Genomic DNA, 27,438 nt, shown 5'->3' on the forward strand with positions numbered 1-27,438 from the left:
ACGCATGACAGGCAAGACCAAAACCACGTTTGAGTAGAACAGAAATAACTCCCACTAATGGGAAATGGATCGCTCTTTTGCCAAAAAGGCTGTTGTTAGAAAACAGCTCTTCAGCGGGACAGACATTTGGCAATGCTGATCCTATGTTTCTGATGTAAACTTTAATAAATACAGGAGTGAAAGCCATAACTGCTTCAAAATTTACATGTGACACAAAAACCTCTGCTGATGCTGAATTTTTTGTCTTGGTAGAGTTTTGAATTCCATAGCCTTACCATGTCAGACCTAACCCAACCACCCTGAAATAAATAGTAAAGCTTTGAACCAGGATCTTAAGGTTTTATACGTTTACTTTCCATATTATGCAGCATATATTTTACTTGCATTAAAATTGTACAACCTAACAGTTTGAGATTTTTAATTTTTTTTTAAAGATCAAATAAGATAGCAGCTACCAAGCAAAAATACGCCTGCCCCAGCAGTGCCAACACAGAGCCCTGTGACAGTGAATCGTTGCTTGCGGCAGGCAGACCTAGCACCTAAAAGTCAGTTAAGAGTCAGCAGCTAAGAACCTGCAGAGCCTAGGCTAGAAAGCCAGGCTCCAGAGCTGAGAGCTGTTACAGACTCAAATCGTAGCCTCTGGTGGTCAGGCACACCTGAAGACAGAGACCCTCAAGGTTATAGATCCCTCCAGGCTATGCAGGACAAGCACAGCAGAAGGTCTGAGTTCAAGGCTGTGCCCAGGAATCTTTAGTCTCAACTTCTGCATTAAAGTAGTGACATACAGTCAGATGTGAGACAGTCATATGTGACACAGTAGTCACATTCCAGTGACTTTTTTCAAACTTGTTTAAGCATTTGCTATTTCATGCATTTTTGCATAAAATACTTTTTACACATTTTTTCCATATTTGCAATTTATGATTCAGTAACACAGCAGGAAAATTTAAAACAGTGTGAAAACGAAAAAGCTTTGGCTAGCAGCAGAAAAATAGCACACAAGGCAGTTCAGCCTTCCTGGATGTAGGCCCTAAGAACAGAGGATTTCAATCTTCACTCATCATGCTTATAGCTGATTCTCTCTTATTAGAAGGCTTTGACAAGCTTGTAAGGAGGGAGCTCCTGATTATACTCTCATTACCTAAGAAAAAGAAATGAAGCCCTCTAACTAGCACCAAAAAAAAAAAGTTTGAAGGTGAATGCACAATATGGCTATACACCAGAATGGTGAACAGCCAAACCCAACACGTAATCCATTTATACACAGCATTTTCTGGCACAGGTTTCCCTTTTCTTTCAAACATCCAAATTCAGCAGGTGCCATTTCTAGCGCACAACAGTGTAAGTCCCTAAGTCCTTCCATCACACACCAACCAGCCATAGTCAAGTACATGCACGCCAACGAAAGGGTTTACTCACCCACATCCGAGAGCCGAGCTACTATTGCTCTTTCTGTGGGAGCGTGCAGTGTCTCCCTCCACACGCAACCACTGTGCAGGTTTCAACAGCACAAAATTGCTGAGAACGTTCCCCGGAATGGAGTGGTCCCTGCTGCCCCGCCACGATGGCCCTGGGGCAGGGCTGGAGGCAGTCACCACCCCGACAAGGCAGGGGGGCTGGGCAGACAGGGAAAAGTCCCAGCGCCTTATGACCAGAGACCGCAGGGCTCTAGGCAGTACTTACGTAGGGTGCTATAGCTTACAGATCTCTCCGGGTAAATCTGTCTTTTATCTGAGCTGGACTTCCAGCACAACACCAATTAAGAAAAATTTTAAAATGCAACACCAGTTCTTACACCTTGTGTCTAACACCAGAGGAACATGTCTTCTCCTGAAATAGAAATGAAAGCAGTACCTGGATCGTGGTCTGGCTTTAAGTGCATAAGATTCCTGAGCAGCTGAAACAGAAAAGAAAAAAGAACCGCTAAAATATCATATTTAAATAAATGCCTTTAGCTGAAGGATCAGTGTTCATTAAAAATGTGTTACAAATGTGGATGTGAGAGTGTGCTCATCTCACATGAGCAATGGGGATTGATTTTCGCTTCTCCTTCCCCTTTGTTTTTGTAGTGTGTGAATGTCCTAAAAATTCAAAAGCCCACATTTAGTCAGACCTTCACCTTTTCATTTGGTTACCAGAACGCAGGAAAAACAATAGGTCTGACACCTCTGACTTGTACTCCTGGATGTAGTTGTGACAAAGCAACATAAGGAATAGTATAAACTTTCCACAGAAAACATCTTACTCCTAGTCCAGATACATATTAGTTGTCCTGCTTCCCAAAGCACAAAGGTTTATGTCCTTCCTAAATACTTTAACTAATTAGTATAAATGTACACCTTCGTGCCACTCAAAAAAAAAAAATTAACACATCAAGTTGAGACTATTTTGACATTGGAAAGGAAAGTTATTTGAAGGCAAAAAGCTTCACAGCAAAAAGCTTTACAACACTAGGCTAAGTGTTGATCAAACACATTTCTAGCAATGTAAAAAACAGCTTCTTTTATCTGGATGAATTCCAAATATCCTGCCACATGCAGGTTTTATGTGGTAGGAAAACAACAGTGCTGACTTACCTTCTCTGTGTAATTCCTCGAGGCTGTTCTTTGGTTTACATAGTCTTTTTGTGACTTTTCTGTTACTCTCCTTACTAACATCAGATAATTTTGAGAAAACATATCTGTATGACTGCTTTCAAGTTTAGCCCACTAAGATATCCTCAAGGTACTACAGCAGCATCAGTGATCCCAATGCACACACAAAGTGAATCCTTGTACTTTTCCCATTGTTCTGCTAATCAAGGTACAACACTTAAGAGAAGCAAGTAGGTTGGGGAAAAAAAATAATTCTCAGAGTTTCTAGCGTCCTTCAGATATATGCCTACTCCGAAGTCAGACATTTCTCACCAGCTACTATACAGCACTATCTGAGAATACAACAGATCCTCCAAAACACAGAGCAGGAGCTACCTGTGCTAGCAGCTGGCAAATACTGACTTTATAATGGCTTGTATTGTACTACTGTATAGACCCTCCATAGGAGGCTTTAGGCTCACAGAAGACAAGCAGCAGCATATGGCACGTGTATAGCCACACACTATTTCTCCATTTAAAAAACTGCTTTTAAGGTCATGCAGTGCTAGTTGGTGCTTTGGATGGAATAAACCCAAATGTAGCTGGCAGTGACACAAAAAACCACTTACAAACCAAGTTCTAGTAGATTATTGTCACCACCAAACTGGCTCACAGTCATTCCAGACTTCTGTGTAACAAACTCTTCCTAGCAACTAAAGGGTAGATAGGGAATTATTATTAAAATATGCAGTGGTGATAATCCTTCTCTCTTTCTGTATCAAACTCCCAGAGAATACAACTTCAGAAACTGCTTCCCTACAGCCATATGACCCAATTTTTCCAATGCTGAAACTGCTGATTATTAAATTACATGCACAATTATTAAATATATGCCACTTAGAAATAGGAAGTATAAATCCTTTCCAAGCTAAGCCACATTTAAGAACCTTCAAATTTTCCTTCTTTTATGGAGACCGTAATTCTGTTCATACTTCTTTTAGAAAGCCTTTCTTCTAAAAACCTGCAGGTAAAACTGATATTCAAACTCTCTGAGGACATCTTGTTGAGGTAAACAGGAAAGCACACAAGGAAGAGAGAATCCTGAAATGCCTACTAATAAAAAAGGACAGCAACCAAATACTACTGCCAAGAATTTTCTTTTAAGCTTTTGAAAAATCAGGAAATTCAAGGCTACAATTACACAATACCCAGACTTAGCTTTACCTTTCAAAAGAAGTATAATATAAAAAATATTATAAAGCAGGTAGTTCATTATTAGGACATACAAATAGTTGTGACAGGATTTCCATAAAATGTGCAGTTATTTTGGTACGCTCAGTCTGTGCATAGTTTGTGTTTGAGGTGCAGGTTTATACACACACATAACATGATCAGTCAAGATGATACAAAACTATTTATCCAGTTAATGAATTTTCCATATTTCTATTGCTATGGATACATAAGCCTAACTTACATGAAACTGATATAAAATTAAAGCTGTTGAGTAAATTAATTACATTTATTATTTAAAAGTTTGTACAATTCCTGGAGCCTGATGAACTGAACAGCTTGGTCTGCACTAATTAAAATCATATATGATGATGAACTCCTATTTATTCATTCACACCACAGGAGAGTGTGAAGGTTCCCGTTTTGGGTGTTTAACTGTTCCCACCCCTCTCTCCCAAGAGAACTTCATTTAAACATTCCTAAGGATGCAGGCTGTAGCCGGATGGCTTACACTCAGCTGGTGCCTCCTTGCTTTACAGGCTGAGTATCAGCTGGAAAATCGTACCATAAAAGGTACAAGTATGCTACACTGCTAAGGAAAAAACAAAGAATTCCCCACTAGTTTAAATCACCTGCACTGACTCATCTATTACCTTTTATTGGTGGCCTAGGCAGAAATGTACAATTTAAACGCTCACAAATTTGGCCCTTAAACCTTTAAATGTCTAAGGCCAACAACGATCTTGCACTTAGGAGCCTAAATAAACTGGCCAGCTATTCGGAGATGCTGAGCATATAAAGTTTTCACCGACTTCAAATTTCTAGTCCTCCTGATGGCAAAGAAAACTTTCCCATAATGAACCATGGCAGTATCATCTTTCCTGAATTTACATAAACAGCCCAAATCAATAACTGAAGAAGGATGTAAAATTTCTCCCACTTCATCCCAACTGAGTTTTCATCCTGAAGGTTAATGATTACAACGACCTTTCAGAATGATGATCGATTCCAAAATAACCACTCAACTACTGTGCTGTATCTAGCCCACTGCATAGATAAACATTTTTACTTCTAACATCAATCGTATCATGCAACCTGAGAACGTGCTTGCTCAAACCCTCAATGTGCAGGACAGCGAGGGTGAAAGCCCTACAGTGACAGGAGTCATGACGACGGGGTGAAACTCTGCCACCATCTCCCTTGGTATACAAACACAGCGATGCTGCTGGAGGAGCACAGCAGCATCCAGAAGACCTCCCTGACTTGGAGATGAAGGACATGGGGGAAAGAGGACAGTGGCACAGGAAATGTGCAGGTGACAGTAGTTTTTTTCCTAAGCGTACCGAAGATGGAATTGCCGAACTGAAAAGAAAACTGCCTGGGGTGCTCCTGGGCAAAACGGCAGGGAAGAGAACAGAACTGAAAGTCTCACAACCACCCTCCTTCTCCCCCTGAGAGGGAAGTGTAAGAGTGTGTGTGTGTGTGAAGGAGAAGCAGCAATCATTCAAGAACAGGAGCTGAAGACAGGAAATCTGACAGCTGCCAAGTGTTTGGGAAGAAGCCAGGAAAAAAAGAGTTGGGAAATGAGGCATGCAGCTGTTGGGCAGCCATAAATAAATCGAGCTATAAGACAAAACTGCTGTGACAGACGTGCGGGGTCAGTTTTCTTAATCAAGGATACCTTCACGAGTAAAAGCATTTATGCAAAAGGAAAAGAAAGCAAGTCCAGATTTTAGCTTGATGGGGACCAGGGAGGGCTTGCAAACAGTCTTCCCACTCTAGGAAACAGATTAACAAAGAGGAAGGCAAGGGAGGTCTGATGAACCGAACTGAATGCATGGGAAGTTTCTGGAGCACCTAAGCAATTTTGACATATGCCGTTCCAGAAATAACATTTTCCAGTACGATAGGAACAAGGACTGTGTGTTGGAGTTGGAGAGAGAAAAATCAGGGGTGGTTTCAACAAAGAAACACCCCCTGAATCAAAAGCTTACGTCAGTGCTGTCAGTGCCACAAGGTCTGTGTTTCCAAAAGGCTATCTACCCTTAAACTCCTTGACAGAAAATATGAAAGCTCAGTTTTTACAAAGAAACAGGCCATTTCAGAATAGTTACTGAATACTTATTCCATACTTGAGAAGAGCTTTTATCAAGAGGTACAATATTCGTGCTCTGGCATCTCATTTCTAGCACAGAAAAACAAAATTCAGACTCCTTACAAAATGCTACGTTAAAAACATTTCCCACACATGAAGAACGCATATACAGTAACAAGGGAAAGAAAGCAAGAAAACCTTTTGACAACCTGAAGTACTAATTAAGATTAATTTTGCAAGTAGTAGTCCTATGAGGTAAAAGCTAATTTCAGTAGTAAAATAGTACAAGAGCAAAAGGATCTTAAAAAAATTAATCAAATTACATTAATTTAGGCTTACTGTGATATAAAAATACTTGATTGAAACTCTAATGGAAGTAACAGATCAAATTTTTTCTTCTTACCTGTTTTCACAGTCAAGTGCTGAAATTCCTTTGGTATGGTTTTGAGAGCAGTGCTCACTTTAAGAGCTAATAAGAAAACCAAAACAATGAAAATTACTTTAAGTATGTGCAGGTAAAATCTACAGGTATCAGCTCTGAGAAAGGAGCATCTAAACCGGTATTAGTTAGAACGTCCAATAATGCTAAACGTACTCAAAAAGAAAACAGAAGTAGCCAAATACCCTCAGAACACCCAAGCACTCAAAAAAGTAACAATTTTTAAGAGCACAAGAGTCAAGAACAGGAAGGCCTATGCCCAAATTGCCAAATAATCCCAAATTTTGAGAACTGGGGGTTTTGGTGTCCAAATCCACGGACTCCTGTTTCAGAGATGTAGCGCTCTCACGGAGACGGCAGCGGGTGACACTTGGCAGAGCTGGGTGGGACTCATCTCTCCCAAGCTACAAACTGGGAAAGCCAGGGCACACCAGAGACTAGCTGCTGCTGGCAACTCCAACCTCACCAGCCTGCCCCAGGGAACGTCATATGGCACCGACAGAGCCAGGGTTAAAATTTAGGAAATCCCAATCTTTGTGCTTATTCCCCCCCTTTCACTGATGCCTACGTATCCTTTATTAATGACTTTAAGGCATTCTTAGTGCATTGTAGCATATTTTAATGCACTGTAATACACAGTATTATAAATGACCACTTGGAATGAAGTCTCTTATCTCCATCTGCCTTTATCAAATAAAACATTTGGGAAAAGTCTGGTTCTCGTGATCCAGTTCTATTTACATTATCTTCCACATTTAACTGTATTATAACCTGACAGAGTGGAGCTAATTTACTTGTATAGTTTTGAAAATGCAGGAAAATTTGCTTCTATAGTCCTGAACTACAGGTTCTTGACTTCTGGAGACATCTCCTCAGTCAGGAGAGCGATCTGTTCTTTCATTTGTCAGAATAACAATAAATGGTAGAACAAGAGCATTTGTTCTTTGGCTGAAAAGGCAGGAATCTGTGTCATAAATACAGCAAATCTTCAGCTCTGAAGGACTGCGTGTACCAAAGCAGCTTCCCATCTGACTTAACATGTCAGCTACCAAGAGCAAAGCACAAGTTTTTCACCTACACAGGGAAGAAAAAAAGATTCCTCAAGTAAAAAGTAAATCTGCCCTAGTCATGAAAGCAATAACCTTCAAGGTTCAAGTCCTGCTCTAGTCCATTACAAATTTTACAACAAAACAAACCTTGTCAACAAAACATGAATTTCTTGGAACATGCTGACTTGTCAAAATGTTTTACAAACACCCGTCAACTCTGACAACCTTTCTTTGAACCAGGGACACCGGGAATCTGCCAAACTCGGTCACACCTGAGTGTGGAAGGTGATTCAGGAATGTGAACTACCTGGTCTCACAGCTCTGATGCAACCTCAGCATGTGGACAGCTGGCAGGTCAAGATGTAATTTTTTTTTTATTAATGTATAACCCGCAGCTCTGAGAATAAGGCAACAAAACACCCACAACTGTTTTGTTTCCACAGCTGAGGAACAGGGACAGCAAGCGAGAACCTGAAAGGTCAGGGAAAGGGCATATAAAAGGGAATGACCATGCAATGATCCAGCGCCAATTCTGGAAGCCCTAGTAGCTGCCGAGTGGAAAAAGAAAAAGATCACTTCAATTTCACATGGCTTGCTGCTGGAGGATTTCAAGTGAAATAAATGAACCGAGTATTTTCAATCCAGTTTGTCCAAAACTTCTGTTTTGCAAGAAAAATATAGGGATTTTTTTTTTAATAGGAATAAAAACTGATTTTGAAGTGTTGCTATTTCCTGCAAAAAGGAAAATCCAAAATTTGGCACAATGTAGTCTTTACTCTTAAAAAATTCCTGATAACAACAATTACAACTTTGTTAAAATAAGAAGTGCAACATTAATTGCCTTAGGACTAGACATATTTTAGAAGGCACATTTCATACCATTCACATATGATAGAACTAATTTTGAAGAAAAGACATCCCTTTATTTGTCTTCAACTCAGCTGCTGCCAATGATTTAAAAGCAATGTCTTGCTTTTAAATCTATAGCAACACATAGCCAGCTTAGAAATTAAAAATACAATTGCTTCTGTCAGCGAATATATGGGATTATTAATAACACACAGAACTTAACCCATAACAACAGGTGTGGAAAAAAAAAGTGATTTATTTGAATACCTTGTTTGTCATCTTTCTTTGCATCTTGTAACAGGGCAGAGTTATCAGGTACCTCTTCAGCTGATGCCTTCTTAAAGAAAGAAGATATATTTATTATACTGATTGGCATAGCACCCACATTTCCACAGTCAAATATTTAAGAATACAGACCAAGACAAATAAAGGCGATATTCTCTCTCGCACCACCATTTGCTTTGTAAAATAAAGCAGCATAGAGGACCTTCAAAAAGACAATTACAATTCTGCTTTTCAAGGTACAGCAGTTCCACACCTGAAATTAGTTTGAGAAGCACTTCAACAGTGACTCACAAGGAACTAAGGACTATATGCAAGGAGAGACTCCTCACAACAGAGCAATGTCATTCTGTGTTTTCTTTTCCTTTTGGGTGTAACACCTGTGTTAGGGTTGAGGAAACCTTCTCCAGCCCCTTCACAAGAGTCAGTCTCCATCCGAACAGTCTCTCTAGCCAAAACTCAAGCTGTACTGCAGAGCCCCACAGTTCTGTATCTAAAGTCTTGCAGCTGAGGTGGCTGATCCCTGGACTACTCTTTTCTTTTAACATGCAGTCACTGAGATGGGAAAAACAAATTTCATCAGCATGTCTGCTGGAGGCCCATTCAGGCCTCTGATGGGAAAACAGGGAACTTCTCCCTGATCTTATTCCTTAACTTTTCTTTATTTCAGCAGCAACTTATAATACAGGCATTTGTTGTTCTTGTAACTTCTGCTGTGTAGCTCACAAGAAGGAACCAGGAACAAATTCTACTACTATTATCTGTAAGAACAAGGATATGCTCTGCAGCCAAAACAACAATAAAACAAATGTCAGAAACCCCAAGCTTCCCTAAATATTAAGTGATGCTGTTTTTTTCCCAGGGAGCATGGAAGAGATTACAATCCATTGGGCCTAAAAAAAAATAAAATTCAGAAACATAGATTTTGCAGACATTAAAAAAAAAGGCAAACAAAATCTCAAGTCAGTAATTCAAGAAGGCCAAGTCCAGAGTAAAAGGCAATGAGATCTACTTTATAAAGTTGCACATGGGATTCCCTAATGCTTCTGAGGAAGCAACATAGCAAAAATACGGCTTGAGGACTCTGAAAATGTTTGCACAAAACACTTCACATCTCTAGCTAGCCCTGGCACTCTAAAGAACATCAGAATAAAGACCTAATTCAGTGCATGCTTGAATCGATGGAATGACTCTCTCAAATTTCAATAAACTGTGAGCATGACATTTCTGAGGGAGTTTAGAGCAGTCCCAGCCAGACATTTTATGCATATAGTGCGAAATCTTGTGTCTTATCTTTAAGCTTTTGGCACCGAGAAAGCTTGTGGAAAAGAGCCAAAGGAATGGAAAAGGACAAAAAAAAAAAAAAAGGAAAAGACAAATCAGAACCAGAGTGGGAGACAAAAACTTGAGGAAAAAAACGGGAAGATAAAACCTCCCTGGTTAACAAAAAGCAGTCACCCTTGTCATTCTCCAGCATAACATTAGCAGTCTTTGTGTGTTTTGTAAGTTTAACAAAGCCTAGCATTCAGGTGACCTGTCTCCTGCCATTATTTTCTTTATGGATGCATTGAAGAACTGTTTCCATTGTACTGCAGTACTGTAGTTCAGCAGTCACAGTAAAAATGGTCTCCTGAAATTAAATTAAACAGCCTGAATGGATGACAGGTGGAAAGAGACAAAGACATGGAGATAATGCATAACTGATTGCATTGATAACATAATATTTTTATGTAGCGATCAAGTATCTAAACTATATTTCCTCAAGTAGCCAAGCTACAAATTAAATTGCACCAGTGAATTACTGCACTTCCCACAAATGGAGATGAATGAGAGATGAATTACTGACCTTCCAAATGATACTCATTCAGTGTATTAATTCTGAACATAAAAACATCAGTTGAACAAAAAAAAAATCAAGTCAAAATCATTCTCAAATCAGTTTTGAGAAGAGATTTTATAGTCCATTAATCTTGGATAACAAAGAGCCAAAATAATAAGGCCCTGAAACAAACTAATTGAGAGCTTTGCCCTACACGTCTAGGACCCAGACAGTGAAGAAATGGAGCAAAACCAGCCAAACAATTGTGACGCAGTCAGGTAACACTATCTATGCTTAGCCAGCAGGTAATCATGCTACAGATTCTTCTTCGTTTGCAACTTAGCCATAAAAAAACCCTGATTTTGCAGAACATCCTGCCACCTTGCAGAACCTAGGAATGGAGCAGAAAAATTAAAAATAAAATGGGGGACTTGTTGCTTGTTCAGGTTTTTTACATTTTGTGCTGTATACCCTATACAGCTATTTAATTATTACTATGATATTTCTACTATTATCATCTCCACTGCAGCAGAAAAATCTAAAGAGCAAAAAACCATACAATTTAATTGCTTAGGAAATCATCTCCTTCTAGATTTATCTTTACTCTGCACATACATTCAAAGACCACAAACAAGAGCCTAAAACCAGACATTTAATAAGATTACAAAATTGTATTGGTTAGGTTACTGAAATGACATTTTATTTCTAAGAAACACAAGATGACTCTGAAAGCAAGATTTCTGAGCTTTCTGAAATATATAAAAGAACATTTTAATCTCACAGTCCCAAAGCCTGTGCTACTAAACAGCAAACTTCCTCACAACTCTGCAATAACCAAAGACCACTTTGCATGTCTGGATAATCACTTGCGAAGCCAGTATCCTAACAAAAACAAGGGCTCCCTAGGCCACAGAGATACTGAGGTACATCCTGAAGTCAAGAAGTTACACAGACTGAAGCTTTTTAATTATGTGTATACAAGATACATAATTATATATTTATTTATATTTATAATATAATTTCATTATATGCATATATTATATCTCTATCTTTTTTTATATATGCATATGTATTTGTATATGCACATGAAAATGCAAGTGAAAAAGAGAAGCTGACACTCAGGGGTCTTGCCTACTGACAAAAAACCATCCCAACAGGGATGTGACAGTTTTTAAGCAGAAGACAAATAATTGTCTCTAAAAACAAATATTGTAAGTTGACGCAGTGAGTTAACTCAAATACTCCATTGACTCTTACTGCAGTCTGGAAATGAAGTTATGTATATCTGTACATACACATGCTGACATCAGTGAATGAGTTTTCAATGCAAATCGCCTTGAATTTGGCCTCTTATTGCTCACTTAAATTGCAAACCAATATGCATGTATGCTAATGAGGCACACTCACAGGACTGTCGAGCTTTGCCACATGACCGCACAGTGAAGAAGTGCTAGCGCAGCGTGGCCAGTGGCACAATCTCGCAGCCCCCTGCAAACCACCCTCCCAAAATAAGGCTGTATGCAAGGGACAAGGCTGTTCTGCTACGGTAAAGGACCAGCCTACGCTGCCAACGTACCAGCAGCCCGCACTACCAGAACAGCAGTGCTGCTTTCAAAACCTTGTATGACTGCTGTACTTTGGCCAAGCTGCTGTACAAAGAACAATACCACCCAGGGAGAGCACTGGGGAGACCACATATATTTTAACAGTTCCAGAAGATAAACTGGATGCTCAAAGTGCTGGCTGCAGCGTTGCCCAAAGTGAACATTGCACTCCATAGCAGCTTAGGAGGGTCTGTTTGGTGGTACCACTACTGAGCTGAATTTGACGAGGGAACAGCTGGGTTCTGACCCAGAAACTCCCCAGAGCAAGGCATAGGGAGGAAATAATGGGAGAACAGCCTTGCTGAGCTGGCATGACACACCATTGCTTTTTAACTTGGAAGCAGCGTCAGAAGGGCCCGTTCTTGCAGTCAGTCTGCCATTTGATTCACTACCCCAAATACTAAACCCTTAAATCCCACAGCATATATATTCAGAGTTGCAATATCCAGGCACGACCCAGTGGCCATGGTTAGTTCAACTTTACAGGATCTTTAAAGTTTCATTTTTTAACCTCAGTGATAAACTTTTCTTCTTAATTTAGTTTTGCTTGCAACAGCTTGCAACAGCAAGACTGGTATCTGTTGTGATATTGCTACAATGGATCTCCATTCTTCCCTCAAAATACTCTTCCCGGCTCCTTACCATTACTACCTAGACCCTTAGACGGTGGTTCCTTAGACTATGAAAAGGCTGGCTATTAAAAAGGAGACTGAATCACCTACAGCAGAAGGAATCATGGCCATACTGTACAGAGTCTGGGATAGTTTCAGTCTCCAAAGAAGCAAAGTACAAGGAATCAGGACATGCCAAGGCATTTTTCTTCTCATCATCAAAACTGGGGGAGCAAGTGTGGAAATGGAGCCCTTTAAATGGAAGAAACGCTCAAGAGCTGCACAGTCAGGAGTGCCTGACTAGAACAAGGTCTGCACCCAAAGCCTGACATTTTCGACCAATTCCGATGCAGGAGAGGTTTCACCTGCGCACTGTCCTTGTGCCACGCAGCCCCTCCGGCAGCACGGGCTCTGCCCCTCCACTGCCTCCCAGCGCCGGAGGGCCAAACGCAGCCCCGCGGGACACCAACAGCTAAGGCGTATTTCTCTGCAGACTCCAACATCGCACAAGGCTGGAGTCCCTCGATGACTACCGTGAACTCTGTTATGTGGGGGTATCTGCTGAAAAACAGATACCCCCACACGCTGAACGAATCGCTGAGAGAGGGGGCTGAGGTGGCTTAATGGTACACTTAAGAGACTCCTAAAATCCTCTCAAAGACTTGCAGTTCTCCTGCTTACACATACCACAGCCACTGTGAAGCTGGGCTACTCCTCTGCACGCTGCAAGGTAACTACCCTGCTTACGCCTTCTTACCTCCGTCCGACTGAAGTCCCGAGTCTGCTGACCGCCTGGCAACGACTCAGAATAAGAATCAAATAGTGCGCAGTCACGCATGGGCTTCAAAGGAGCTGCGGGGAGGGGAAAGACAGACATGCCAAGTCTTTGGTTAATACACAGATCTTAAAAAAACTGTTCCAGCATCATTTTGCCCTTCATTTCCACATATCAGAACTGATCTATAAGCCATGGATGACAAACACCATAAAGAAAATCTTTCTGTCTTGTATTTTGAATAATTCAATGTCACGAAAGGGATAACATGTTAATTTCTGTTGTAGAAATAATTGTGAAATTTGGGAGAAGTGATTTTTAGTAAACATTAACTGCCAAACAAAAACCATTAATTTGCATTTTTCCTCCTCACAGTTCAGTATCAGCTTACTTGGCCTTATAGTTTATACCTTGCTGTCTTAGGAATGTTAAAGGTACTTACCAAAACTTCAACTCCAATTTTTCACATTTTGAATACTGAAAAGTATAGTAGAATCTACATTATACACTAAAATTGAAGGCCAGCAAAAAGCAAGGACACTAAACACAGTAGATGCTGTAGTATATACCATCTTTAACTAAACAGCATTGAGAGCAGGGGAAAAAAAAAAAAAAGGAAAAAAAAAGCAACTCTAACTTCTCACAGGAATATTCACAAGCACCTCATTTCTATTCCACAAGCTCAGGTCCTTCTGCTGATATCACTCTGGGATTACTTCCTCTGAGATCAATCTGTCTTAACAGCTGGAAAACAGCTTTTCTTTAAGATCAATATATTGAAAGGAAGAATAACCAGTTCTCACGTCAAATTGCTAGTTTCTGGCTAGCATCTAGTTTATCTGAATAAATTAAGCTCTTGCAAATCTGTCTTAATTTACAACACAGTGGGTTACATACAGGGCAAATAGCTTTACAGATTTGGTAAATTAGTTTTAATAAAAACTTTCAGAAAATAAGGTGGTGGGTCAAATTGTCAATGGAGCTGTGCCAGTATAGCATTTGGCCCTGAGCTTGTAGTTTATAGAACAAGCCATAAAACTAGCAAAATTAATTCATTCTTAAATGCTCTGTCTTATGCTCCAAGTTACTTTATTTGAAGCTTTAATACTCTTATCAGATACAAATATTTCACTTGAACCAAATTCTGCCTCATTCTGAAACTAACACAACAACCCAATGAAAAACAGTTTCCAGTAATCTTCATCGGGTTTCTAACAAGCCAAAAAAAAAAAGAAAAAAAATCTAAGCTTCACAGAAATCATATTATGAAAACATGAAGCCAAAAAGTTTTTCTTGAAAATTTCTTTGACATTTTAGGTTAGGTGTATGAGATGCTTACTTATCGATGTTTTCATTTCAGAAGTTGATACAACCAGGGCTCTATGCTTTCCTGTGATTCACGGTGTTACAGTGTGTTGAGATGTTCTGCTTTTTATTAACGCAAGTCTTTCAAAAGACAGATTTCTGAATCCCAACTAGGCGAGACATTTTCAGACCCTCAAGCTAACCAGAATTACCTTATTAGCTGAGGTATTTAGAGTGCCCACAACAAACAATTAGTCCCTTCACCTCTTCCATGTAGATCAGCTTGAAATGCTTCATTGCACACAACACCATGAAACAATAATCATCCAAGAAAATGGTAAACACCCCAGTGCCGAAAGGGACAAATTTGGGAAAAAGATGACTCCCAGGGAACAACCACAGCTTAGCATGCTCTTCCTCCCATTGACATAATGATCCCCTACTACTAGAGATAGTTATTTCCATTGCAGTTTTACCCAAAAAGGCTTAATGTGAAGACACACCAACAAGAACCTGCATGGAAGAGCTCACAAGGTAATTTATGATGAGAACAGGCATGAGAGTAGCGAACAAAGTGGTGGTCCTGGAGGGAAAAGGGTAGTTGTAATTATGACAAGGGAATGTAATTAGAGAGACTAAAAGTGATGAAGACTTGGAGGTGCAGGTTTTACAGGAGCTTCTCCCTTTGGATATGAAGATAGTGGATCATAAGGAACATGACTCCACCAGAAATTACTTCACAAATCTGATACAGGGTGAACATTTAATTTTCCTAACTACAGCTTGATTTGCTCTTTTCCTGTCTTTTAATATATTCAGTGTCATCAAATTTAATGGAGATTTTATTAGGTCTTAAATATTATCCCTTAGCACTGTAATTATCATTTGCGATTAATCCTCCTTGCCCTAGAAAGACATCCACATTTTTTAGATGGAACAGTATATATTTCAATGTTCATTTATAATTACAAGAGACATAACTGAAGAGAACAAATGAAAGGGCAGGTCTCTCACTGCGCAATGTTACTGAGGTATGTCGTATTTCGGATTAATTTACCCTTGTGCTACACAAACTACTGTAATCCCCCTGTCATTACTGCAAATTACTTACAGAAGAACTTGTGGATTACATAAAATGAATTACAAAAACATTCAACCTTTGATACAACCAGTAACTGCTTTGAACAAAACATATTAGCATAGTAAGTTCTAAAGCAGTCCAGTATCGTTTTCAACACATCTTCAAGAGACAGGTACATAAGGGAAAAATCATCAAAACAGTTAAAAGCCATATAAGTCTTGTTAGATTATCTTTGCTATAATCACCTGCCACTTTAGCACACTGGAGCAAAGAGGCAGACATTAAGGGGCAGGTAACCTCTACGTTTTGCATCACTATTTTGTGCTTTTATACGTTCCTTCTTCAGCAATCGCCTCGTAAGAACAATTAAAAATGCATGTGTTAAAAAGCAACCAGAGAGCCATTATGCAGTGTAGAACCCCATCCTACCTGCAGGATGGAAAACAAAACCTGTCTTACACACGTTGGGTTTCTGAGATGGCTACAGAAACATGACCTGCCAGAGGGACATTACCTGCTTGAAGGTACTCGGGCAGCAGCGTCTCCGGCAGTGTCTCCGGCAGCTGGTAACCATTCTTCCTCGCAACCACAAGGTGGAAAGCGGCACAAAACTCCGGGAGTGTCAGCGCCCCGTCGCAATCCATGTCGCTCAGCTCCCTGTGGATACGACAGGCACACGTTTTCCAAGCCGTTACCTCAGGGAAACATACACGTGCAATCACAGGGAGACAGAAATGCAGCTTTGAGAAGGGATAGTTTAACACTAGACAAGCATCTCTGTCATTTGCACTTGATCCTAACTTGTACATTCATCTCGGGGAAAATGAAGCAAGCTAATTTTCTAATATTGACTTCTTGCTTTTTTCTTTTTTAACAAAGTACATTTTTTTGTTATGCATCATACTGTATGTATACATTATAACATGAAATACATACCGTGTACCTCCAAGGGTGAAATTAACTTTTAGCTAGTTTTGGCTAATCCATGCAGGATCTTAAACAGTGCAAGCAGAAAAAGTGAAAAATGGACTTCAGCAAATGGTTACTTAGCACTAGTGACTAGCCTCAAGAAAAGAGCTAAATAAATGCTTTTGACAAGTTTACATGTTATTGTTAACTGCTCACTAAAACTGTTGTGTCTTTAATTCTAGGACGCTCCTCAATCAATAAAACTGGACTTCAGAAATTCAAGAACTCAAATTTATAAATTAACTCTTTGCAAGAAGTAAGTATTATTTTCTCATTAGCACATGGACTAAAATAAACAAACATAACTTCCTACTCTTTGAAAGTAATGAGCATTTTTCAAGCTGTTGAGGTTACAGTAACAAAGACTGAAACATCCCATGTGTTTAACACAGCGACACAACCTGATAAATCACATCATCACTAAATTATAATTATCTACTAGAACAGAATACTTTTCTTTAAATTTTGCACAGAGAACAACTTGTGTCAGCAGCAGAAATAAAATGTGTTTTGTTAACATATTGGGTTAATCCATTCTTCTTTAACAATCTTGAATTTAAATTCCAATATTCACCTCCCCCAACACAATGTTTCTTCAGTTGTTTTTTTTTTTATTTTCACAACTGACAATCTGCTTTGAAAAGATTCCAGACATATTCTTTGACCCCGACATATGTTTAGGCTCTTGCAAGCTTTTCTTCTCATCTCTCTTCATAAAAGCATATATAAAAGTAAAACTTTTGTCAGCATTTTTGATCAACATTTAAAACTGTTTGTTCTTCCTATCTGAGATGCAAGGATGACACTGAATTACAAAGCACCATGTTGTTTATGAAAATATAATAGAATCCTTGTCAAATTATCATGTACAGTTCCATCCGCAATCGTTTCTAAATAAGCTCATTAAAAGTAAGTGTGCTGGTTCATTAGAAAAGCACTGATGAATTATGTAGTTGTACTTACTAAAAATTAGGCATTAATTAGGCCTCCTCTGACAAAACACAGCAAGAAACATAAAACCAACAACACATCTAAAACATTCCAGAGGTGCTTCTCCTCTGTGTCGTTTCATGACAAATGTCAGTTCGTTGAGCTAATGATGCTGCTTACAATATACTTAAGAACAGCTCTCAGTTATATCGCTGTTCAAACCTTCCCAGTCCTGCTGAGTAGGCAAACATCTCTACAGAAAACAAGCGTGTCAGGAAGATCAATGAGCACCCTGCTGCTTGGGCCTGAAAGTGATTCTGGAGATAAGAGCAATAATTATAAATTTTTAAAAGTGTCTTCAGTTAACAAGAACTCTTGAATTAAGTGTCTTTAAAAAAAAAAACAGGATACACATCCCCAGTGCTATTACAGTACTTACCAGATGTGAGAAAGCTCTGGGATGGGCAGCTTTGATTTTGTGAAGAAATTCTTTGCCACGGAACCTGTTGGGAAACCGTGCCTTATCAACCATTGGAAATTAGTTCTCCAAGTATTTACCTTCGGCCAGGGCTGCCATGCCAGAAGCAGCTTGTTCCTTTACATCTGAGAGATGCTCAGATTAACTGCATGCTAATATAGCTGTTGGACTGTTTTTCTCTTGGTGAATAAGCGAGAGAGAAAGCCAGACAGAGCTGTTGACCTTATTTCCCCATTCCCTCCATATGGGAAAAATAAATAAAAGGAAAACACGCTTCTGTACTAGTGATTCTAACCAGCATAATTAGTATGTCACCAATGATGAAATAACAGACACAAAGGGCTCTGCTTCACCCAGAAGCCATGTGTGTGGCAGTACAGTGCTGTAGAGTCTGCACTGCTCTCCCAAGACACTGCTTCAACCATGACTTTTCCCTGCAGCGGCTCAGATGTTATGAAAAAAAGCAAAAACCCAGGAGATTCACATAGCACATAGCTACTGTCGTGCTGCAGGCATCCTCACTCACCCTGCCACAACAGCCCTTCTCGTTCTTCTCCTAGCTAATAAATCCGTTATCTCACCGTCCCATACACACAGACTATAGAGGTAGCACAAGATCCCTGTACCCTGGAAGCCCTTCCTGGATACAGGCTTACAAAACGTAAGGCAACGTAATGCAGAGACTTCTAAAGTCTCTACTACTCTGCCCCTTGTGCATTCAGGTCAGATCACCCATTGCAGGGCATAAGAAAAGCTGTAACTGGGGCAGGTCCAAGACTCACCTAGCACAGCATGTCCTCTCCAACACCGGATGCCAAGAGAGGACTACGTGGCCATGACAAAGCCACGTGATATAATGTAGCTCCAGAACATCCCCCAACCTCTGACCACCTGCGATTCAGGAACTTTGTCAACCAGGGGTAGCACTTAAATATTCAATAACTTCTGATTGATTTTTTCAATTACAGATTTCTCTAATAACTTCTTAAACCTGGACATCTCTAGCAGCTGTATCACCTTGCAGGAAGGATTTCTACAGCTTAATTATTTTAGGATGCTGTGGAAGCTCAAATTTATCGTTTATAAACAGTAATTTTGGATGTGCAAGGACTGCCTGAGAATCTTTCTCAACATAAAGGAAAATGCACAGCTACCTGAGAGGCTGTATATGCATGTACACATACATACACAGTTACCGACTTATATAAGTCTGTGATGAAATACCATGTTGTTGAACAACCGTTTTCTCTTTCAAGCAAATTATATTAAGGGAACTTAACTGAGGCAAAGAACTGGTGAAACTCTAATTTCTGTCAGCAGCAGGCAATTTATTTAAACTTTTGGCTGGATCCAAGCCTCCTGAACCCCAGTAATAAAGCAGGACTCAGTAAAACCGCTTCAATTTAAAACCTGCGACATCTTCCTTGCCAGACCAACTATCTGTACCCGCAGTGACTCCTCTTAATGAGCAGCCTGATCCTCCTATTTGGGATGGAAATGCAATCTCAATACTCTGTTAACAATACGTTTACCATGTGTGTGCTCTCCAGGATTTGATTTTAATCTCCGAAAGGTCAAAATCTGAGTCCCTCAGAGCCATAAACACTCGGGCTTGATTACACAGGACAGTCAACTGCATGCTTCACTTTCATCCCATGGGCGCTGCCACATTTCTGCTGGGAAAGCAAGCAACCCTAAGGGTTTTTTCAGCTCAATACACACTGCAGGTGTGATCCACAAATACAGTACCTCAGAGTGAGAGCTCATTTTCATTTTTACTGAATTGCAACACTTCTCTCTTAGATGCAATTGTTTTCCTAAAATCAGGATATTTAGGAAAAAAACATAATGCCCACAGTACTGGTTTGCTCTTTGAGTTCTCTGCCTTTAAAACAAAAATGCAATCAACTCTTTCTCATAAACTCACTCCAGAGAGAAAAAAGAATTAATTTTTCTACTTAACACTTTGCACCTCTCAGCCTGGTCCCTCTACTCGATACGCACAGTGTTTGGTAAAAATTACCTGAAATAAAGGAGTTAAGGTCAGGCTGCAGGGACTTGAACTGGTTGATGTAGTAGTCTCGCTGCTCCTCCGTTATCCTCCAAGGGTCATCCGAGTAGTGGGCACTGCTGTCCTGCTGCTCCCGCTCCGCTGAAAGAGACTGAAGGGAAGGACGCTGGCACCGGCCGCAGGCAGAGGGCCGGAAGGGCCAAGCAGGGCACTGGCAACCTCAAGAAACCAGACTGACTGTCTTCTATTAGCAGACACGTATTTTAGAAAGATGAGAAGCAGAAATGGCCACCCTGATTACCGTCCCACTACTTATCTGTTAAAGCTGAGGCTAATACTAGGTATCTTTAACCAGGCAATTAAAGGAAGTTTACATGACTGAAGCTAAAAGAAAAAGGAAATCTTGCTACTGCTGACTGCAAAAAGGGAAGTCCAAGGCATACCTTACTAGCTCTGGATTCAGTTTGGCTGTTCATTTTGGCTGCCATGCATTACAACCCTGAACTGCACACTGTACGCCTGAAACGGATGGAACCAGTGAAGGACCTAAAGCTGTATTTATGCAGCACAGTGCATGAAAATTTAGCTCTGCTAAGAAACTATGTATTTAGTCTAGGAGTGGTGCTGTAACTAAGGAGCTATACCGCTTCTGGACCTTGGCTCACCCAGGTACCTCTGCACACATTACGCTGAGCCAGGGAGACATGCAAACCCCTACAGACCTCCTCGACCTTCTGTCACTTCCCATGGTTTAGGTAAAAATTCTCCTTCAGGAAAAAGAATATTCTGGAGGAGAAGGACATCTTATCCATTTATGTCTTTCCTTTCTGATTGACTTGTTTAAGGGAGATTGGGTGGTGGTATCTAGAGAGGGCTGCCGGTACAATTAGTGCCTTTGTTAATCTGGAATGACTTAGTATTCAAGATTTAAGCCTGGGTGACAACACTCTTAAAGAGGGAGGGCAAGAATGAACAATAGTCAGGCTCCAACTAGCTCCACTACCCTTTTTCTGACATACCTGTCCATTTCCTAAGAATCAAATGCAAAACACTGGTTCTGAAACACATCAAAGGATCCCCGAAACAGGCAACATCATAAAGCTGTAAATTAATTTTCATTTCAAAGTGCTACACAAATGCACCCAATTTCATTTCAAGTTAGCACAAATTATGTGACACTACCTGTAGATCTTTTCCTGAGGCTCAGGTGACATTTTATTAAGGGTGTGGGGTGCTAAGCACTAGGGAAAAGGTACAGAGTCTCTGAGTCTTACTTATTTAGGAAAAGCTCTCCCTTAGAAGAGCTTTGTCCTTCCATAGGGCAAACTACCTGTTTGCATAGTCAGTGCACAGCAGGCATACTGGAACATTGGATAGATCTGCTTTTGCAACCAGCAGAAGAACATAGGCCCCATCTCATAAAAGCAAACAAATATCCAGAAATTAATTTATTCTGTTTGAGATGCGCTTTAACCAACAGGAGTGAAAAAACAGAATACACGGAATATTAGGCCGTAAATTCTGTGCATGTGTTACAGATGGCATTCTAAATCAAGCAGGAATCTCTGTGAAACCTCATATATTTTAAATAAAAATGTTTTACTTTCGCTAGGATAACCTCAATTTTTTTTTTACTTTTGAACTGAAGATTCTCAGTCTAGTGTTCCTATCTATGCTATTTGGTGTTTCTCACTCTACTTAGCTTCAGCAAAATAACTGGATTATTTATTTTAATTTCTCCTTCCCATCAGCTCTGTTTTTTTTCTTTTTCATATACTAAAAAAGCACGCTTCAGCCTCTAGTCTAAAAACACCATGAAGAACACTTTTTATTTCTGAAGTGAGAATTCTTCTGCCTTTTTTTTTTTTAATTTCTCTGTTGTTTTATTAGTAGTACTACTAAAGAAAAACATGCAATTCATTACCCGATTAAGAGTTGAACAGGTGAGTGCTGGTTTGGCTCCGTAATTCCCTGATGATGGTCCATCTTGCTGGTGAGTAGAGAGTCTGATTTCATAAGGAGCTACAGACATTTAAAATAAAGTATATAAATGAAAGGATAATCAAAAAGATTCTACTAGGCTAAAGGAAATAATTAAATACCACAAGGTCAAGAATCTAGCTTGTGAACCTAGTATCATAGTATCAAAGTCCATTTTGTCTTCTGCAACAAAATTCCAGCCACATACTTGCCTTTCACACTACATCATTCTTCTTCAGACATTACTGATAGAAACTGTCAGTTACATATTACTAGATAACAGAAATCATTGTTCATCATGTTGAAATATACATTTATATAGCCTGTTTACATACTTATACATTTTATATACTTATAGCCATATGTAGCAAAAGAATGCCTTACAAATAAGAAGAAATAATTCAACTGAGCTGCAAAAAAATATGTTTTGACAATGCTATCAAACAGTAATTCACTGATTTTCCATATAGTCTTCTTCCTCCTTCCTGAATTTCTGTTGAAAATCCAAATACATGACTCACCACTTCACATAATTTGGAGTAAAGTCAGTAAAGAAAAATAACAATTACTTCTTCTTTTGTTAAAATAAGTCACTTACATCCCACTGGAGCAAATATAGTAAGCAGTGACATAACAGCACGTTTAAGAACAATGTTTTAAAAATAGGACAAGTATGCAAACACAAAGGCAACTCACTCGCAAACTCTTACAGAGCTAAAAACTGCTGCTGCCAGCCTATTTAAAATGTACCACTACAAAGACAGTCTGCATTAGATAGACAGAACTTAAAAGACGCTTGATGAAAAGCGAGACCAAGAAATCTTAGAAATTTTGAGCTCAGGAAGACCTTAAAAATCATACCCCTAACTCCCTTGCTTTCCTGAGTGGTCTTATCCTGTATTGGTATCTATTTTTATGCCCGTACAAGTAACTTCTAATTTCAGGAAAAAAAAAAAAAAACACAGGAAGGAAGTTGGGAAACATACAGACGCCCTTGGAAAGGACATTTAAGCACAAGGCCACTCTGCTATGTGTTTGCTGCCAAGAAAAACTTCCAAAACTACCAAGAAAGGTATCATACGGTCATGGTTGCAGTGCGAAGGGCTGCCCTTGAAGGCACGCTGTCCTTCAAGGGTCAGACCTGCCGCAGAGAACAGCCCACCCAGCTCGGTGCTGCGGCACTAGCACCTCCTGCGCGTACGCAAACGCGGTGCCTCTCAGACCCACCCTTGCGGGTGGAAGGGTCAGAAAACTGCAAGGGTCCTAATCTTAAAGGCCAGGAGAACCAGTAGGTCACCGAGCCTGGCACGTGGTACAGCATGGGCCGTAAAACGTTACCCGCTTACTGCCGCTGAGAACACATTTGGCTGAAGTACCCCCAGTGGGATTAAAATGAGATTCCCTTTCTGGAAAATAGGAGACATTCCCTTTCTGGAAAATAACCATAGTGTTCTACATCTCTAGTATTTTATCACCTTCAAGCAGTTGAAAGGTGATAAATTCGCCTGAAAAATTCAAGCAGTTGACTAATTAATTTTAGAAGAAGTTGACAGCTGGATTGGACGCTGCTGCCTCTACTCACTTTGCACAGCCGCTGACTCCATGAGAAATTTCACTGAAGCTATGATTGCAACCAAATTCGGAGGAAAAAAAACCCCAACACCCAAAATACCCCCCCCAGCACTGACAGATCTGGGACAGAGTCCCAGAAAACTGCAGAGCACACAAGGTGTAACACGGTCGGCTGCTCCCGATGGTCGCCTCCTGCCCGGCTCTTCAGGGTGTAGGCTATCTGCCACGTGTCTTCTTCACTGGAGCAGAACATGCGTCATACCAGAAGACAACCTCGCTAGTGTTGCTTATTTCAGAAGTCAGCCATCACTGTTTTGATCACCCCCAAGGGTGGGGTGGGGAAAAATCCCACCTCTGAACAAACAGCAGTTTACCTAACCAGCAAAAGAATGCCTGTGACCCAGTACTGGTATGATTTTCACGTGAAGGCCACTTGATAAGTGTTGAACACATTCTTATCATGGCTTTAGTGAGTTTCAAAATGTTGTAATAGCTCTGTTTTTTCACAAGGACAACAGCTAAAGGACTAGCACGCTCCACTCCTCACTCACTGCAAACACACTAACAGAAAGCAGGAGGGATGACGGAGGGATGGTACACACCAATGCCTACTATTGCCACCATCTTGGTCACCAGATGTTGCAATTAGGAGAGCACAGGCAACTTACTATTAACAGGAGCTTGTAAAACCTTAGTAAAACTGGCTTCTGCCCCACTACCCTCTTACTAAAATCAGAATGTTTTGCCACCTACTCTAATGGCAGTGAGATCAAGGACAGAGCATCTATGTAGTGCCTTATTTTTGGCTGTTTTGCCTAAGTTACATTGTGGGACTGTTTTTATATTCATGTCCTATTGTTATTTCCATTATGAAACCAGAGAGATTATTATCCTTTCCTGCAAAGGAAGGTTCACTGCCAATCTCAAAACTAATATAGCAGCTATTGAAATCAGGAGTGGGCTTTTCTCCCCCTCTAATGAAACCAAAGGCATCATGCAGTCTGAAAATACTCACAAACACTCTGTCAGTGGGATATACTGCGCATAGTCTTGTCAGCGATTAGGTATTAGCATTTATCTGTGAGCAGTGACACATAAATCTAACTAATTTACCAGAAAGCGAAAAGGATTGAACAATCAAAATAAAATTAGATGACTGAATCGTGCTCCAAAATACAGGTCTAATTAAATGTTAAAATCATTAGGCTGATTGTCAGTTGCATTTGAAATTTGGATGCTTCTGAGAAGAAAAAAAGAAGAATTTAATACAATGTGCACATACCAATTTTTATCCTACCTCCATGCTGCTGCTCCAGCCCACTTCTTGATTTACCATATCCATAACTTAAGGGTATTCTCTGGTAAGTAGATGGAGAAGCAGGAGGTGAGCAGATTGGAGACATCGGTGGAGACTTGGGTTCCTATTTCAAAAACACACCAACACAAAATGGAATTCTGAGACGACAGCAAAAAAACAAGTAATCCTGCATGGCAATCTGAACACGTACAGCATGATAGACAAAGAAAAGGCAAGCGCTGTAGTTCCCCGAGGCCCTTTATTTCCAAGAAAAGGCTCCTTAAAAAACCAAAAGTTGGTAAAGACAGAATTTGGTATTGAAACTTCTAGGGGTAAAGCATGGCAACGCCATAGTAAAGCTTTACAATGAACAGCTTAAGGTATTTTACTTCCAAAAGATGCCTGAAGAAGTATATGTAGAATGCTTAATATGAGTGGGTATCTTTGAATTTACATAACACGTTTAGTTAGGGTGAGTGCATTCTTTGTGGGAGAGCATTTTTCCTATAAAACACTTACAAAAAATTAAAATAAATCTCCGAATTGGTATTTTAAGCACTCTGTGGATTTGTAGGTGTTACAGGGTATCTATCCTACAGCGTTCTCTTTACCTTGACTTATGGATTGTTTAAGAAGAGGATGTGATCCTGAAACAGTGTACTGTGTAAAAAGGAAAATATAACACACACAGAAAACCTAGATGGAGCCATGGGTTTGAGGACAGCGTTCTGCTTCAGTGTCAGTACACACAGGCGGACAGGCATACATGCTCTTCTTCCTCATCCTGTTATTCCACCCGTGTATCTTGTCATCAGCTCATTCCTGTTGGTTGACCGCAGGCTGGGAACGCCGTTACTCACGCCAACGCACCGTGTGATAAATGTGTGCGCACGTTGTGGGAAGATAAAGCGCCTGCCACCAGGCACTTACAACATGACCTGATACGGTACCAGAACAGAAGGTGTCAGGCCTGGGGAAAATTATGAAAATCAAGGTTGCACTGTGAAGCTGCTTGTATCCAAGTAAGCACTCTCAACTCTCCTAAATACAGGTAATACATATCTCCCTTAGACAGCTTTATTAAACTGGCAACTCAGAACAACAGACACTGGGACGACGTTTCACCGAGGACAAAAGAAATGCAGATTTCTTCTGGGCTATTCCTGGGGGACATCAGAACGGAAGAAAACCTGGTGGCTTTATCCCACCCAGAAATAGTGGCTTGTGATTCAACACCTCTTCTCCAATTGAATATTTCTGTAGTGACTAAGAATCATACTGGCCATGAGAAATCGCTCAGTTTCCTGTTCTGTTTCACAGACAGATTTCTATTTGCTGCTCCTCCACAAGAAACAGCGCTGTACTAAGTAGGAGGACAACACTGAAAGAATTTATACAGACTATTACAGGGCTGACAGCTTTATACAAGGTTATATAGAGAAATTCCCTTCAGGGATGCAATTGGGATGCATCAAAATCAGAGCACAGCCCCAACGGGGATTACTTGCACGTCGGGAGTTCATCTGTCTAGTACTGCAAAACTGAGTAAGCCCACGTGAGTGTAATCATTTACAATACTGGACCCAAAAGGAGGATGCATAACAACATATTGGCCTGAAGGAGACAAGCCTGTTACCTGTTTGTCCCCTTCATCTGTTCTTTTGTAGGAATTTTTTTCCAAAGTTGCATGTGGAACCTGAAATTTAACTCCATGGAGCTCTGCTGGAGTCCCATAACGTACTTCACCGTCATTTTTCAGCGCCATAAACCGCGGCAGAGGCAATTCTTCATTGAAAGAGAAAAACTCAATTGAGACAACAGAATATTAAAAGTACTTTAAGTGGTATCATCTTGTAAAACCAATGAAAAGTTTATCTATAAAAGAGTAGTATTTATATTCCGTAATGTTTATGTGTGGCACCCCTGTGATTATTTTATGTCTTAATAAAAATGCAAATGTTACACAAAGCTACATTCACTAGCTTAATATATAATCTTGCTATGCAAAGAGAAAGAAGTAAGCCTTGTGCACGTTATTAAAGCAAGCAGCAATCTCATTTCCTGCCTTGAAAACGTTGTCTGTAATGAAAAGAATACTTTCCCACAGAAACTGTGGGACTGATGAATTAATCAGTCAGGATCACAGTATCCTCAATGCTGCCATCATAAAAGGAACAAATTAAAAATGGTAGAGTTCAGAGATCACGCCAAGGCCTGGTGAGATGACCGTGTCAGAAGGTCCCATGTCGTGTCTGCTCTGCAGAGCAGGAGAATGACACTTTCTCACTCTTTAAGACTATTCACGATTATTTTGAAGAAACACCATTTATTTTTGTGCACAGTCACCCTGAAAGATCAATACAATTAAAATTAACAGAACGCTCAAAACCGAGCAAAGTCATACATCACCTCTGTAATCATTTACACCTACAGCTACTATGAGGAAGAAAAATAAATCAGTTGGAGTTTGGTGCATGTTACTCACCCCA

At 40.1% G+C, this 27,438-nt stretch overlaps 2 protein-coding genes across 3 annotated transcripts in view; one reads left to right on the forward strand and one right to left on the reverse strand.

Moving 5' to 3' along the window:
• The window catches only part of RBBP7 (RB binding protein 7, chromatin remodeling factor), a 459,800-nt gene that overhangs the window by 354,526 nt on the left and 77,836 nt on the right, over positions 1 to 27,438 (forward strand). The gene's annotated exons all lie outside the window — the stretch shown is intronic.
• REPS2 (RALBP1 associated Eps domain containing 2) overlaps positions 1 to 27,438 on the reverse strand; it is a 99,218-nt gene that overhangs the window by 34,114 nt on the left and 37,666 nt on the right. Inside the window, exons 3-12 of one of the 2 annotated variants that reach the window (XM_075491894.1) lie at positions 26,586 to 26,734; positions 24,950 to 25,073; positions 22,025 to 22,122; positions 20,113 to 20,251; positions 18,051 to 18,114; positions 16,227 to 16,369; positions 13,309 to 13,403; positions 8,503 to 8,569; positions 6,302 to 6,367; positions 1,855 to 1,897 (exon numbers count right to left, since the gene is read on the reverse strand). In XM_075491894.1, the coding sequence (XP_075348009.1) occupies positions 1,855 to 1,897; positions 6,302 to 6,367; positions 8,503 to 8,569; positions 13,309 to 13,403; positions 16,227 to 16,369; positions 18,051 to 18,114; positions 20,113 to 20,251; positions 22,025 to 22,122; positions 24,950 to 25,073; positions 26,586 to 26,734 (988 nt within the window). Of the gene's footprint in view, positions 1 to 1,854; positions 1,898 to 6,301; positions 6,368 to 8,502; positions 8,573 to 13,308; positions 13,404 to 16,226; positions 16,370 to 18,050; positions 18,115 to 20,112; positions 20,252 to 22,024; positions 22,123 to 24,949; positions 25,074 to 26,585; positions 26,735 to 27,438 lie in introns of both variants that reach the window. The other variant, XM_075491893.1, reaches the window with a different exon arrangement.

Source organism: Mycteria americana, chromosome 1 (genome assembly GCF_035582795.1).
Source record: "Mycteria americana isolate JAX WOST 10 ecotype Jacksonville Zoo and Gardens chromosome 1, USCA_MyAme_1.0, whole genome shotgun sequence".
Lineage (NCBI taxonomy): Eukaryota > Metazoa > Chordata > Aves > Ciconiiformes > Ciconiidae > Mycteria > Mycteria americana.